This window comes from Rhipicephalus microplus, chromosome 10 (genome assembly GCF_043290135.1).
Source record: "Rhipicephalus microplus isolate Deutch F79 chromosome 10, USDA_Rmic, whole genome shotgun sequence".
NCBI lineage: Eukaryota > Metazoa > Arthropoda > Arachnida > Ixodida > Ixodidae > Rhipicephalus > Rhipicephalus microplus.
Genome location: NC_134709.1, coordinates 21,947,183 through 21,963,297, shown reverse-complemented (window position 1 = coordinate 21,963,297; position 16,115 = coordinate 21,947,183). Strand labels below are relative to the sequence as shown.

Sequence of the window (16,115 nt, the reverse complement as noted above, 5' to 3'; positions counted from 1 at the left end):
AGAAATACAGAAACATGTGGAATAATCGGAATGGTGTACGCAATGCTACAGTACGGAGCTCGGAAGTTTAGCCACATATATATACCACTTGACTCCTCGATCACCATGTTTTAAAAGGGACTACAACCACACCCATTCTCTCTTCTTCACTAAAACGAACGTGTTTCAGAGGCAACTTCATGGATCAGTCATGTGGCATGACAAGGCGTGAAAAAAAAAATTACACGTTTATTGAGTAGACTGAACGTGTTCGTGAACAAAGTTGGATGATGATGCGTAACAACAATGAAATTCCAGTTTGCAAAAGGCGTTCGCACACCGTCGACTGATACAGTGAAATATATCGATGACCGGAGCCTTTGTCGGTGGTCTTCTGGGGACCTGTTAGCCCGACCTTTGGTGTTCGTTTCGTAAAGACTGAACTCCAACGAAATAAACACTCGGTAATTTCAAGTATTGCTTGTTGCCTTTCTGGTCTTCCCGCTAAGGGTGAGGCTGTCCCGCAATAGCGTTGAGGTAAGGCTTATCAACAAAGCTAACACCTCGGTCAGGGTGATTAGTGCGAAGCCCTTCCAATTCGAACAAGATGAGCCTGTTTTCCTCGGGATACGGCTTGATGTAGATTCCGGGAACGTACAGCCTTACCTGCGGCCCGACTGCCGGCCAGTAACGCCCCAGGTTGAAGCCGTTAATAAACGCCACCCCTTTCGTGTAGTTTGACGGGTCGAGGAACGTGTCCAGCGGCTTCTGTCCCTTGGGCAACGTGAACCAACCGTAGTAGAAGTGTGGTATGTTGCCCTGGCTATTTCTGGGCGTCCGCATGAGCTGGAAGAGTTCGCTAATGTCTCTCTTCTGTGTCAGAGGCAGGGCCTCGATAATCCACTCAGTCAGGGTGATGCCGTCCACAGTCACGTTCGTAATTCCCTGGGTAAAAGAGCACGTTCTTACAGTCGGTCACTACTTAATAAACGTGGCTTCCCCCTATATATAAGAATCGCAACAATACAAAGATGAAACGTGTCCTTGCAGAGGTAATTCAGCGTTTATTGTGCGTTGTTTCAGCAACAGCAATATATTGCAAAGTCTTGTTAAGGACGGCAAACAGCTTGAAACAGCGTGACATGCTATGAATATTCGTTTTCATATATATATATATATATATATATATATATATATATATATATATATATATATATATATATATATATATATATATATATATATATATATATATATATATATATATATATATATATATATATATATATATATATAAATAAATATATATATATATTGATATGTGGGGTTTAACGTCCCAAAACCACCATATGATTATGAGAGACGCTGTAGTGCAGGGCTCCGGAAATTTAGGCCACCTGTGGTTCTTTAACGTGCTCCCAAATCTGAGCACAAGGGCCTGCAACATTTCCGCCTTAAACAGAAAGGCAGCTGCCGCAGCCAGGATTTGAACCCGCGACCTGCGGGTCAGCAGCCGAGTACCTTAGCCGCTAGGCCTCCGCGATATATATATATATATATATATATATATATATATATATATATATATATATATATATATATATATATATCAACACGGATATGGATATTCATATGAATGTCCATATGTATATTCATTTCCACGTGATTATCCATATCTGTATGGATATGGAAATACATACGGAAATTCATATCCACATTGATATCAACATCATATGCACATTGTGATCACTAAACAACTTTGTACATACTGCACACACGTGTTACGTCTATGCATAACCGAGTGCTGTTCGCGTTGGTTAATGATAAGGTGACGTCATTCCCTTCGTGGATACGGTGGGATTTTTTCTGGCATATATGTTGCACATTGTGGCTTATATATGCCTATATACTTATAAATTAATCACGAAAAGCTGTCGAGAGTGCCCATATAATTCATATCCTGATAATATTCTCAAGGTCCCTTATGCCTTCGCTTATGAGAAGTCGAAGGCCGTAGTCGTATGATTTTTCTTCTCAATCGATGCACTAATGGTACCCCTGCTCTCTTCCGACAGTTTTCTACACCAAACGAGGTTTCTTAATACCTCAAGGATTGGAGGCTTCACATGCTTTGTGCACCTTACTTGGTTTTGGTCGGCCCGCAATTAACCAAGCGATGATGCAATGCGCGGAGGAGGGGGGGGGCGTCGTCTTGCGTTGTCATCATGTTTTCAGAAAGTTTTGTGTTCTGTGACGCTATGACAACTTTATAACGTTATATTCTTTTTTTTCGATCATTTGTTGAAGCCGACGCCGCTGATGCCGCCGACGCTGCAGACGCTGACATTTCATTTTCGCGTTTTGGATCCGTATGTCGTTTCGGTGGTGTGGTCGGTAAGCAGTGTGAATGACGTGGAATGTCGGCGGCGCAAGAGTTCCGCTTGCTTTGGACCGAGAATTCGCAAGTATGCACGAGCCTTAAGATTTGTCGCCTCAATAACATACACAACTGCGATGCCCATGTCATTCATCTGTGTAAAAGAGTCGGTGCTTGTTTAATCCGTTGTCACCGTAAGCGTGTTTTCCCCCTAATGTGAACACTACAGATATCAGTAATCAATGTTTCATCTTCTCTGATTAAGCTATCACGCTCACCGGAACAACGAATGAGAATATTCGATTAACCATGCCAATCAGTTGAAGCTGTTGAATTAAGAGCTGTGACACCAACACGTTTGTGTGAGTATATGCGCTTCTTGGAATTCGCGGGAAATGGTTAGCGTCACAAAAACGAGTGAGTGCTGCTGTTCTGGGCCTCTATGTAACAATCTCGTGGTAGGGAGAGCAAAGGCTAAGGGTGGAACCAAAGGCATAGTTGGCTAGATAAGTCAAGCATACATTTGACTCGTCATGACCGGGTATACAAGACCTACTCACTCACCTTCGGATCGCGATTCTTGGGACCGAAGTCTTCGCGGCCCATGTTCTCCACCAGGATGGACAGGCTGTCGCCCCTCATGAGCATCACGTGGCAATCGGTTTTGGCTGGCAGGCGTGCGGTGTCGAATATGCGCATGAAGTAGCGTTCGTCACGCACGTGCAGCTGCGCCATGTCGCGGAGACCGTGAAGCGCCATTGAGAACCAGCCATCCGGGGCGGCCGTGAACAAAGTGTGGTACGAAAGAAACCCGAAGTCCTGGCCGAGCTCTTCGAAGGTCAACGGATACTCGGACCTTCTTCGCTTGAGCCAGCCTTTATCTCTGAAGTGTGCCATTACGTCCGTCAGGGACCTGCTGTGCGGCATGCGAATGGCGTCTATCTTCAACTTGGGCCAGGGCTTACGAAGCTCCCCGGATTTGAGCGGAATGTACTTGCCAATTGATTTGCGTAGTAAGAAGTAGTAGGCCTTCGGGTCGCCGTCTTCTCCCATGGGCGCGTCGTAGTCGTAGCTCGTTACCAACGGCTTTTCTGAGCTGGTGGCAGCCTTGAAGCCGAAGTTCGTGCCTCCGTGGAACATGTAGAAAATAACGTTGGCCCCCTGTTCCATCATCTTCTCGAAGGTTTCGACGATCATGGGTGGATAGGCCGGATGGTCGTCCCAGCCCCAGTAGTTCATCCAACCGGTGTAGTACTCACTCACTACGATGGGAGCCCCCGGCTTGACCTGTGCTTGGCGAATGACGTCAAAGTCTTTGCTTACGTTGCTCTTGGAGTCGAGGTTGCCGGCCACCAAGATTTGTCGCACCTTGTCACAATTGTATCGTTCCATAGATGGTGCGTTGGCGCGGAACATGACTACGTCCATGCCTAAAAGCACCCGCTGGAGGGACAATACGACATCCATGTATAAGGGGTCGCAGTGACCTTCGAGATGGCCGTACTCATTCTCGACCTGCATTAGTGGGCACGGGGGAGTAAGTAACCAACTCTCTGTCGCGTTGCTCTAGACGATCGCTTGCAGTGAGTTTCTGTACCAGCTCGTGAAGCTGTATTCACAAGACAGACGTGAGCGCGGACGCATCAATGGCGAGCGATGCGACGTAATTTAGATCCCTCCGCAGCCAGCATTCACACGACGGAGGATAATTCACGCTACAAGCGAGGATTTCAGAATTGGTTACCCAAGATCCCAACAATTTGGTGTAGTGCCACGTACTAATTTTTAAGAAAAAGTAGTTGATAAAAAAGTGGCGTTTTCCTGTCAGAGCACCTCTTTCGTGTCAACTACTTTTTCTTACAATTTTTCCACGCAGCGCTACACCCAATTGTTGCAATAAAGTACGAACTAGCCTGGCACCCTTGTTTAAGATCCCAACAGAGATTTGCGCTTCCGTCATTTTCCAAATTCGTCCCCGCGTACCGAAGCGGAAACGCGAGAACGGCTGACGTATAGTGACGCAGTACGAAATCCGCAGATTCGAATCACGATTTGGTCCGTCGTGCGAATACAGCTCAATAAACACTTGTAATATTCGAAAACTCTTTTACCCGCGAACGTACATATTGATTTCGAGAATGACGCCCGGAACTGTTAAGGATATTACAGGCTATTGCTCGACTTTCATATCATTGGAGGCTTTCATCCTTTTCGGCGTGAACAATTGTTTTTTTTTTCAGTGCCATACCGCATTCGTCAAGTCTATAAAACTGCGACCTGAACAATTCTAATAGAGCTTCAGCGTATGTCCAACATGTGTCACAATGACAACAGTTGAAGAGGTCGATAATAGTCAAGCCACAAACACTAGCCGGCAGTGTGGAGGCGTCGTGCAAAAGAGCCATCAGTGTAGACTGAACAGAAACAAGAGATAGCTTCGATAACAAGGCCGTACGGCTGCAAACAGTCATCTGCTTCTTCCGCGTCCCCATTTCCTTTCGTTAAGTTCCTCTCGATGGCTGAAGTGGTAACACTTTCAGGCCCTTTTACCTATTGCGCTCGTTCGTACACTAACGGGAGATGCTACTCAAAAAAAAAAAATAGAAAGAATCTTTGATCTACAGCCTGAATTAATAGAATTGCGGCTGTCTACATAGATTTTTATGCTGGTTTAAAATATATCAGTTTTATAGAAAGGTGTATAGTTTTCATTTTTACCATTGCAACGTGTAAAATAAGGCTTTTTTTTTACACACTTTCCATGCCACGAACTTCTCTGGTTATGAACAATTATTAGTCCACATTCCTCCATATTACGTGCAGAACGCAAATAATTAACAAGAAACTGTGTATAAGATATCTAATGAGCAAGAAAAAGAGTATTGTGAGAAGCCTTAATGCTCAACCTATACTAATTGCTTGCCTTCGGTTCATAATAATTATCTAAGCGATATAAAGTGTTATAGTTAAAACAACAAAATTGCACTTTCCACATGTCAAGGTATTTGTAGCGAAATTTTCGTTTTGAGCTGGCCATCGGAAGGGCCATTAGCATTATGTTAAATTTGAAGGAAATTCTTACAATTTCATCTTCAAAAAGAACTGGCAGATCCCACGTACAGTGGGAATCGATGTTATGTGAAGCACCAATGAGGAAGGTTTATATGTCAGTTTAAAATCAAAACAACATTACGAGGTGGAGGTAAGTTATGCCGTACATAACTTCCATGTCATTATTATTATGTTTGGACGTGTTATTTACTTTCATCATCTATTCACGCCACCTGATACAAAATTCAGTTTCTGGAGCTAGCGAAACGGCTACGAGTGTGCTATGAGCGTACCATGTAGTCATGTTTTACATGACACGCATATCCTAAATATGTTCGGACTTGTCATTTAACTTCGCCGTCTATTGACGTCATGCAATACCAAGTAGGTATTTGTGAAGCTAGAGAAACGACCACGAGTGCTTCATGAGCGTGGCATGTGGTCATGTTGTCACATGACACGCATCTCAAAATTATCATGTTTGCACCAGTCACATACCTTCGTCGTTCATTCACGTCCCGCATTACCAAATTTATTTTATTTTTTATTTACAGATACTGCAATCACCATTTGGTGACTTTAGCAGGCTGGTACATGAAGTTAGTCATGAACAAATGGCAAGTACAATGACATATAATATATACAGGTTATACAATGTGTATAGGGCAAATACAAACTTCAACTGGCAATAACATACAATAAAATATAGGAGACTACAATTATACAAGCATGTACAGTGGTATGTAATGCTATTTAACGATTCAACTGGTTAGTGCACTTTCTAATTCCGAGGAAAACAATGCCAATGAGGGTGCTGAAACAATTGCATTAGTTAGTTTGTTCCACTCGACTATGGTGCGAGGAAAAAATGAATGCTTAAAGCAATTATTGCGTGTGGGAAAGGGGGTTATGGTGAGGTCATGTCTCTGCCTGGTAGAGTAGCCAGAAGAAAAAGAAAAAATATCGGATATGTCTACTTGATATTGGCCGGTAATTAGTTGGTACAGAAACTTAAGCCTTGAGTTACGGTATCTTAATGATAAAGGTGAAAGTTGAGCTCTGCTTAATAGGTCAGTAACAGAAGTCCTCGAAAAATTATTGTAGACAAAACGAACTGCTCTTTTTTGCACTTTTTCTAATTTGTAAATGTTAGTCTTAGTAAAAGGATCCCATATAATAGCGGCGTAATCTAATATTGGTAAAACAATTGATTTGTACGCTAAAAGGCGGACAGAAGGAGTGGATAGTTTGAGAGCACGATATAGAAAAAACAGTTTGTAAGTTGCATTGGCCGTTACATGTGTAATGTGTTTGTTCCAGCAGAGATCATTCGATATGTAAAGCCCCAAGTACTTATAATTAGTGACTTCAGTCAAAAAGGTGTTGTTAGCATTGTATCTGAAATGCAAAGGTTTTTTCATGTGTGTAATTCGCATAAAAACAGTTTTATCAAAGTTAATGACCATCTGCCATTCCTCGCACCAGGAGGCTACTTTTTGAAACTTGGAATATGTGAAGCTATAGCGAAACGGCGGGGAGAGCATCACGATGGGCCCAATATACTGCGACGCTACGTCGACGAGCGCACGCTGGGTGCAGTGAGGCTACGCTAGCAAAACGCGAGCACTCTATAGTCTGACGCCAGACGCGACCAGCGTCTGTCGGCGCAGCCCGGCGGCGTGCGAAATGCGACATGCTGCATTTCGCACCAACCACGTTACCCAGAATGCACCACGTCTGTCTAGCTTGGTTACGAAGCTATGCCGGGCGTGCTAAAACGTCCCTGCGTCAAAGCAACGCAGTGCGACGCGTGGCTGCGAGTATATGCCAGCGTCTGGCGTGGCATCGCTGCCATGACGCCACGAAACGAACGCTTGACCACACGCAGACTGGATAACGTCTAAGTGTATTGGCGCCTTGAGTGTGGCATGTAGTCATGCTCTTACATGACACGTATCTCATAAGTATTACGTTTGCACCAGTCACATACATTCGTCATCCATTCACGTGACGTAATACCAAATTTGGCATACATAAATGTAGCGAAAAGGCCCCGAGTGCCTCATGAGTGCGGCATGTAGTCACGTTGTTACATGACACGTATGTCATGATTACCATTTTTTGGACATGTCATTTGCATGTCGTCCTTTCGTGTCACGTAATACTGAATTTGGTACGTATGAAGCTAGCGAGACGGCCGTGAGCGCATCATGAGCGTAGCATGTAATCATGTTGTTGCATGGCATGCATCACATGATTATCATGCTTGCACTAGTCACATTCCTTTGTCGTCCATTCACGTCCCGTAATATCAAATTTGGTGCACGTGAAGCTAGCGAAATGGCTGCGAGTGCATCATAAGCGAGGCTTGTAGTCATAATGTTAAATGACACGCATCTCATAATTATCACTTTGCACCAGTCACATGCCTTCGTCATTCATTCGCATCACGTAACGCCGAATTCGGCATAAGTGAAACTAGCGAGACGGCTGCGAGCGCATCATGGGCGTGGCGTGTAGTCATGACTCATGACTTACATAACATGCATGTCATGATTTACACGTTAGGGTCTGTCGCTTGTGTTCGCCATGGAATCATGCCATACTATAACAGTTTTGTAACATGCCATATGAACGGAATCACCGCAAGAGCTGCAGGACCATAAAATGTATATCATGACGTTCATGATATACATGTCATAATTTTCATGTTATGACTAGTCAACTATGTTCTTCATACGGTCATGTTCTTCCAAACTAAGTTTGGTATTGATACCATTATCGAAACGGCCAGGAGAGCTAAATGTCGCAGACAGACAGACAGACAGACAGACAGACAGACAGACAGACAGACAGACAGACAGACAGACAGACAGACAGACAGACAGACAGACAGACAGACAGACAGACAGACAGATAGATAGATAGATAGATAGATAGATAGATAGATAGATAGATAGATAGATAGATAGATAGATAGATAGATAGATAGATAGATAGATAGATACGCTCAAAGTCGCCGAAGTTCGCTAAACATTTTAGAAATTGAAGTTGACCTGAGTGGCGAAGACGTGTTAATTTTCTTTTCAAGAAAAAAAATCCTTGTTTTTGGAGACTTTGACTTCGGTAAACTCCTCATGCGAAATTATATAGAAAGTAGCCGGCTCGAAATTGCCAGGGGACTTTAGACAAACAGCTGTTTATTGTGTTAATAGCCACCTTGTGCTCTTCAAGAACAATTTTAATCTAATTCTAGATTAAAAAGATTGATTGATATGTGGGGTTTAACGTCCCAAAACCACTATATGAATATGAGAGACGCCGTAGTGGAGGGCTCCGGAAATTTAGACCACCTGGCGTTCTTTAACGTGCACCCAAATCTGAGCACACGGATCTACAATAGATTAAAAAAAATAGGCAATCAATATTTCTTGCAGGAAACAACAAAAAAAATCCGTACGAATTTCTCAGAATGAAAAGCTTATTTGCCAAAAAATATTTTCCTACAAAATACCCCTCATTCTTCCGCTTTTTGATCTTCTTTGATGTCTCGGTTCTTTCTGGACTTCATTTCATGATGTCGGCCAAACTAGCTGAGATTAGGCCACTCTGCACATCTAAACTTTGGCTCAGTAAACCTCATGTCCTGACACTGACCTGTACCATTATGATGGGCCCGCCATTTTTGTAGAGGTACGGAACCAGCATCGGCAGCAACTTCTGGAACCACTTGCCCATTTCTAGCATGTAGTCATCGTGCATCGTTCGGTACTCCATGTCCGGGTGCTTGCGCAGCAGCCAGTAAGGTAAGCCCGCATTGTCCACCTCGCCGCATATGTAGGGTCCCGGCCTGACGATCGCCAGGAGGTCGGCCTTCTTGACGGCCTTCAGGAAGGCGACCAGGTCGTAGTTGTCGGCGAAGTTGTACTGTCCGGGTTCGGGCTCGTGGCCGCTCCAGTCGATGTAAAAGTCTACCACGTTCGGTCCTCCCATGCGCAACGTGTGGAGCCGGTCATCCCAGTACGCTCTGGGAACTCGGAAGTAGTGCATCGAGCCACCGACAAACCGAAAGGGTTTGCCGTCCTTCAGAAAGGTGTGCTTGTTGTAGTCGATCTTGAATGACCTCTCCGCGACACCCGACGTGACGATGCCAAAGGTGAGAAGAGGAACCATCAAAGCGCGTGCGCAGATCATTTCTCGAGTTCCTCGCTCGGTTAGGAAGAGCTCCGACACTATCGGAGCTGTTTTGGCAGAGGATCCGCTTTGATTATTCGTCGTCAACTTTTTACTCAGCATACAGATAAAATATTTCTTACTACTCTCCGCCTACGCTTTTTTTTACAGCGTCTGTTCAGGAAAGCGGGGTCGTTTGCACCTGTTTTCTTACACCTAAACACGCCTTGGTCACCACGGCACGCTCGACGTCATTTTTGGAATTTTATTTGGGTCTAGAGGCACTCCACTCATAAAAAGGTGCTTTGAAAGCAACGTTTAGAGGTGCATAAACGAAAACAACTACAAAAAAAGGTTGTTTTCTTCTGCTTTGGTGGAAAAGCGGTTGTAACAAACGAGCGCTCCGAAAAAGCGCGCGCCATCGAATTCTAGCGACAGTAACAATACCAAGCGCAGAAAGGCGCCTCAAGGTTAACGATAAAGGAGAAAACAACATACAAAGGCTCCCCGGACGCGCCATCTCTCCCCTCTCGGAAGCGTAGTCTCGCCGGCCATCCTCCTCACATCGGCGGCCGAGCAAGCCCTGGAAGGTTCTCGAAGGAAAGGGGCGTGGTGATGCAGAGTTGCGTCACGTGTAGCGGATGGCCCTCGACACGTCTCGCTCTTTCCCCAGCCTTGACTGTGCATCGCGCCGACGAAACGATGAGCATTTTCTGAAATCTAGTGCGAAAGGTATTTAGGCGAGCAGCGGAGAAAGGCGATGAACAGAAGAAGAAAGTATGCGCCAGAGTGCGTAAAGTGTTTCCGCCGTGTCGTCAACGAAGGTTTTGTCCTTAGCGACAAAGCAGGTGATGAAGAGGATTTCCCCCTGAGGGGTGAAGACTCGTGCTACAAGCAGAAGAGCTGGAGACTACCGCCAGAGAGCGAAGACGCGTCCTGCAATCTCAACGCGTGGGAAGCCGACGTGTTACCGGCGAAGTTGGTGCTTGGAGAGCGGCCAATTGAAGACGAGAGGTTTCCTGGAAGAGAAACGTCGGAGGCAACGGAACAAGAGCGCTGGAGTTTAAGTGAGTGATTCGTGGAAGAGTATCATTCAGACTTTGTTCCAAGGACTTCGGACTGAATAAGTTTTCAAACTCTTTAGTCTTTGAGTGCCTTGGTTGTTCGATGCATGTGATTGCATTGTAGCGCGTATTGTTGTTTGTATCCGTTGTTTCGAGTGTAGCTCATTGTACCGTAAAGTGCGTTGTTTGATTGGCGACATATCGTATTCAACTATTTTCAAGTGTGCATATTTTCGTTTCGGTTCGATTTGCCGTAATTGAGAATATAATTTTGTTTTGTTTATCAACTCTCGGCTCTGACTTGTTCTTTGGTTCACAGCCGGCGTCCGCTGGCGCGCCAAATAGGACCACTTCTAGATTGTCCTCGCTTTCGTGGTGCAGTTCCGGGGGCCGATATTTCGGCCCTTGGAATAAGCCCGGCGATCGCCTTCCTAATTAACGGGACCTGTGACAGTGGTATTCGTCGCGTACATAAGTTTTCGCAAAACGGTGTATTACCGCACCTCGGAAAATGTAGTGCACAATTTATGTTTCGTTTATATTTCCCTAATACGTACGATGGACAAAGTAGCTGCGCTTGCATTGGCAATTAGGTCAGCAGAGTCCACGCATGGTGGACAAATACGCATGTGCGAATTGGCACCCTATTTTGTAGAAAGACCTTTCATATTTCTTCATGTGACGTCATCTTAGCTAAAACGTTCGCGTGTGCAGCGACCAAGGAATCAGACAAGTGGGGTGTTTTGTAGCAACGATCGCCGTATACTTCTTCCATCGGTATTTCTTTGCGACGCTTCAAATATCACTCGTCATTAAAGCTTTATTACTTGCTGGCCTGTCACCTAAAGCATTTGTCTCTTTTTCAAATCCGTTCACTGTGTTTTCGATAATAAGGTCTTCGGGTGTAGAGAAACATCAATAACTCCGGCCAGGTAGAAAACCCGGGGCACATTTTCTCTGGGGAATGTCATTTAAAGATGTGTCCATCACAATTTACTGGAGTCTTTCGTTACACAAACGATGCTAGGAAGGGTTCAGCGTTACGAAACCACCGTCTGATTATGAAGAGCCGTAGTGGACTGCGAAAATTTTTGAGCAGTTAGAATTCTTATATGCAACTGCAAAGGACTCAAACATTTTAGCCTCCATCTAAAATGCAGCCGCCGTGGGCGGGATTCGATTCTGCAACCTGCGGATCAGCAGTCGAGCGTCTTAAAACCACTGTGGCGAGTGACAAACCCTTGTTCCCGAGTGAAAAAAAAAAGCTACAATTTCCATGAGCCAATCGACGGCTTTATCACACGGGATATGTTTCGCGTTGAATGACAGTCTTCCTGGATCGAAACAAACGAGAAAATATTCAAAAGTGAATGCCTAAACTGCCTTGCTCTAGTCAACCATGATACACACCTATGAATGAATCCATAAACCTTTATTGCATGCAGTTTCCTTCCGCGAGGAGGGGGAAGAGAGGATTAAATAATGTCCCATCCCACCCTCTGTCGATAGGCACGCATTTTCTTCGAATCACAAGACTACGTCTTCTCTGCGCCCCAATGTCCTTGGAACAATTTCATCTTAAATGACATACGTGAAGGTCTTAATGCTCTAGTATAGAGACAAATGGAGACTTGAAGTGATGAGAATTCTTCCAGCTGAGAGTCTGTCAGAAGCCAGCGTTTCTCTAAAGCAGACTTGCTGTTTTTACGAAGAGTAATTTTCTTGTCCAAAGGCCAGCCGCAGCAACAACGCCTGTTTTAAAATTTATCACGTCATCATAATTTATATCACAGGCATCCCATAAAGTATGCCTGCATGGTCTGAGATAACAACCCTTTTTTGTTTATGTTCTCACGTACTAGCAAGGTCACGAATAAAGTTCAAAAACTGCGCTTTCGTTAGAGCGACGATCATGGCACGAATAGGCCACAAAACAGAGAAAGAGGGAGCAATGAATGATAGGCAGGGAGAATACCCGAAAGACTGATTTGCTACGCAACGCTATCAGGGGGAAAAGTGGGGAAAGAAAGATGCGAAAATACGCCTGGTGTGGCCCTGATTTCTTAGTGCCTGCATCACTGCGCATTTTGCGACCGAGTCAAACGTTTTAACGTAATATGGGAAGGCAATTTACAGGGGTTGGTTGTACTCGGCGATTTCTTCATCACCTAATCAATAGTATGAATATGCTATATCGTGGAGTAGCCTGTACGAAATTCTGCTTGGTACTTTGGTTGCTTGAGCTCTAGTGTTGCCTGGTTTTATTAGCTGGTATTTTTGAAAATAGTTTGCAGACAATTAACAGTAAGATGATCAGCCGCCACCTTTGAGCAGGTATATGTTGTTACCTTATTCTCACCAGTGGCTTTGCCTCTTTGCATTTCTTCTAGTGTTTTCATTACTTTTCCTGTCGTTTCTGGTAGTATGTCGAACTCCTCGCGGCTATTATTGCCTATTCACCTCCAACATGAACACACCAATTAAACATGATAAAACTGTCTTTGAATAGGCAAATCTACGTACACGGTGAAAGTCGCGGTCAGGTTGTGCAATCAACGTGACTCATGCGCAGCTGTATAGCCGATGTAACTTTTTTAGTGCTCAATTGCTGTACAGCATCAAAAACAAAGTGGAAGATTTCCATAACCTGGTATGCATAACAAAACGAAGCGTTGTGCTTAGAACCAAGTTTGGCTGGCCGGGTGACACGGCGTATACCCTGCGTCTTCTCTGGACCCCAATAAAGTTTCATCATCATCATCATCATCATCATCATCATCATCATCATCATCATCATCATCATGGATAGATAATGACGTAAGGGACGCTGAGTTTTTCCAAGCTGTGACACCTGCTTTAGAGACAACCGAAATCGTTAAGGCGGTGGGGTCATTATACTTCTTGACAGTTCGCTTTCTTGCCCCGCAATTTATTTCGGTTGCGGCACTTCCGAGAATGCATGGTGCAAGATCAGTTCAACAAATAAAAAAAAAGGTGCTTATCCTATAGGTCTTCTACAAGTTCCACAACTGTCACGACCAATTTGTCAAACACTTCACGTATTGATACTACAGCATCAGTTGTCATTAGTGCACGCTAATTCAGTCATACTTTAATAAAGTCTTTGTAATCTCGAGAATTTTGTATCATGCTTTCAGAGACTTTAGGTATTTGTTACAATGGCGTTGAATTTTAGTACATTGTTACTATACCTTCTCAATTTGATCTTCAGATAGAAAGAACGTGTGAACGAAACTGTATAACTGTATGTGAAGAATAACCCCTGAATGATTTTCTCTTTTTCTTCAAGTTGCAGAATGACAATTTTACTTCCCAGTCATCAAGTGCTCTGGCCGATTTGCACAATATATTGACCGATGAATACATCCGAACACAAAGCTACGTTTGTCACGCAGCGTAAGTATGAATGATGTGAAAGCATTTAGCTTTACGTCCCAAAGCTCTTGTACAGTGGGCACATATTCAGGAACCGTGGCAGTAGCCGGCGGTTTCGACAGCTACAGCCCCACGAAGGCTCACAAGAGGTGAAGATGTAGAGGGCGTTCTAGTGGTAGAAATTAGGTAAGCAAAACATTCTTCTCCAAAAGTAGGGTTCTCTTAGGCTGTGCCGTTTGCTTCGGCCGTTTCCTCCCAAATATCCGTTGATGCTGTTGCGGGATGGTGGCTTCATGAGCGAGTGGGACAATGCTTTCCCACTTTTCGAAGGCACTTTCACAAGGCCTGACTTGATTTTGATGATTTTTTATACTATTTCTTAGTCGTTTACCTACGACAGCCCGCTTTAAAATAATCGTGTCAAAATATAGGCAACACTATGAAGAGTTAAAGCACGAATCTCACAGGTGCCTTTTTTTGCATTAAATGTGTTTAAGGAGATGTTCACCACTTTGCAAGGGGGTTTATTAGCGACGCCAGGTAATAGGCAGACAGCCGGTACGGAAACAAATGATCGTGCAGTCCAGCGTCTACAGCTCGTGCTCCCGCTCGCGCTTCGCACTCAGCGATGGTCCCACTAGTCATTGCCTTGCGAATTCCCCACTATACAATGCCCCGGCGACGAAGACGAGCCATCCTGGTGACTTAAGGTGACGAGAGAACAGGAGGGTCGTAACAGGGCTTGAGGCGACTGACGTGGACCGTCTCACGACCAAGGCGGCGCTTGTCCATGGACGGCTTGAGTGGTTCAATCACATAGGTGACAGAAGAAGGGTGCTGTATGACGCGGTAAGGGCCCGTATACTTCGGTGCCAACTTGGGAGTCAGTCCAGGAGAGTGGAAAGGCAGTCAGAGCCACACGAGAGAACCGACGGGAAAGGTATTCTGAACAAGATCATGGTCGTGGGGATCTTTTTGGAGGGCTTGGTTATCGGCTGTGAAGGACCGTGCAAGTTGACGACACTCTTCGGCATGTTCGGCCATTTCAGAAACTGGGTTGAACTCGGAGGTATCAGGATTGTATGGCAGAATTGTGTCGAGTGTGTTGCATTGGTCACGACCATATAAAAGAAAAAATGGAGAAAAGCCTGTTGTTGATTGAATCGCTGTATTGTAGGCGTACGTCACGAAAGGAAGAACAACGTCCCAGTTGGAGTGGTCGGAATCAATATACATAGCGAGCATGTCTCCGAGGGGTCTGTTGAAACGTTCCGTTAGGCCGTTCGTCTGAGGGTGGTAGGCTGTTGATGTGCGACGTACCGTACGGCATGAATGTAGGAGCTGCTGCAGAACTTCGGACAAAAATACGCGTCCTCTGTCACTCAGGAGCTCCCGTGGTGCACCATGACAAAGAACAAACCGGTGGAAGATGAAGATTGCAATGTCACGAGCGCCAGCCGAAGGTAGCGCTGCCGTTTCGGCGTACCTTGTCAGATGGTCGGCAGCCACAATCACCCATCGATTACCACCAACAGAGCACGGTAGCGGGCCGTATAGGTCAATGCCAACACGGTCGAATGGGCGTGCAGGACATGGCAAAGGCTTCTGTTGACCGGGTGAATGAGGGAATGTCTTGCGCTGCTGACACTGGGAACATGAGCGAATGTGTGAGCGACATGTGGGCCATTTAATGCAGCTCTTTTGGAGCGTGCGCCTTACGGCATTGATTATCCGAGTACAGACTTGTTACTTGCCACACTGTCTTCTCATTAAGACTACGACTGCTTATCGGGTTCATCGACCTCTCGCAAGCTCCCTTTTACCGGTCATTTTACGATACGCTCACGTCTTTATCTTCTCCTCCACGTTCGCAGTCAAGAGGAAATGGCCGCGCAAATCGCAAGGTAACGAACTCCTTACGACACCAAGCTGCCGGGAAGAACAGTGGCGGCACCAACGGTTCCTGTGCTGTTTAATTTACCTTTGTTTTATTTTGAATATGCACGCAGACCATCTGAGAGTAACGGATTACTTCCGCCGTCTTTGCCTTGAATTGCTGCAGCCAACTTTTCCAA

At 45.0% G+C, this 16,115-nt stretch overlaps 1 protein-coding gene and 1 pseudogene across 1 annotated transcript; both read right to left on the bottom strand.

Moving 5' to 3' along the window:
• Positions 1–208: 208 nt before the first annotated feature.
• LOC142774184 (beta-galactosidase-1-like protein) lies at positions 209–3,868 on the bottom strand. The gene is made up of 2 exons (XM_075874577.1): positions 2,921–3,868; positions 209–924 (listed from the first exon to the last, which is right to left on the bottom strand). The coding sequence occupies exons 1-2, from the start codon at positions 3,821–3,823 to the stop codon at positions 484–486; spliced, it is 1,344 nt and encodes a 447-aa protein (XP_075730692.1). The 5' UTR covers positions 3,824–3,868; the 3' UTR covers positions 209–483.
• A 5,178-nt stretch (positions 3,869–9,046) lies between these two features.
• Positions 9,047–9,601, bottom strand: LOC142774889 (beta-galactosidase pseudogene; annotated as a pseudogene).
• Between the last annotated feature and the right edge of the window lie 6,514 nt (positions 9,602–16,115).

Bases quoted from the DNA above. Each gene is read 5' to 3' on its own strand.
- LOC142774184 (XM_075874577.1), bottom strand. From the start codon at position 3,823: ATGGATGTCGTATTGTCCCTCCAGCGGGTGCTTTTAGGCATGGACGTA. The intron at 925-2,920 runs GTGAGTGAGTAG...TCTTTTACCCAG, and splicing joins CCAAGAATCGCGATCCGAAG to GGAATTACGAACGTGACTGT.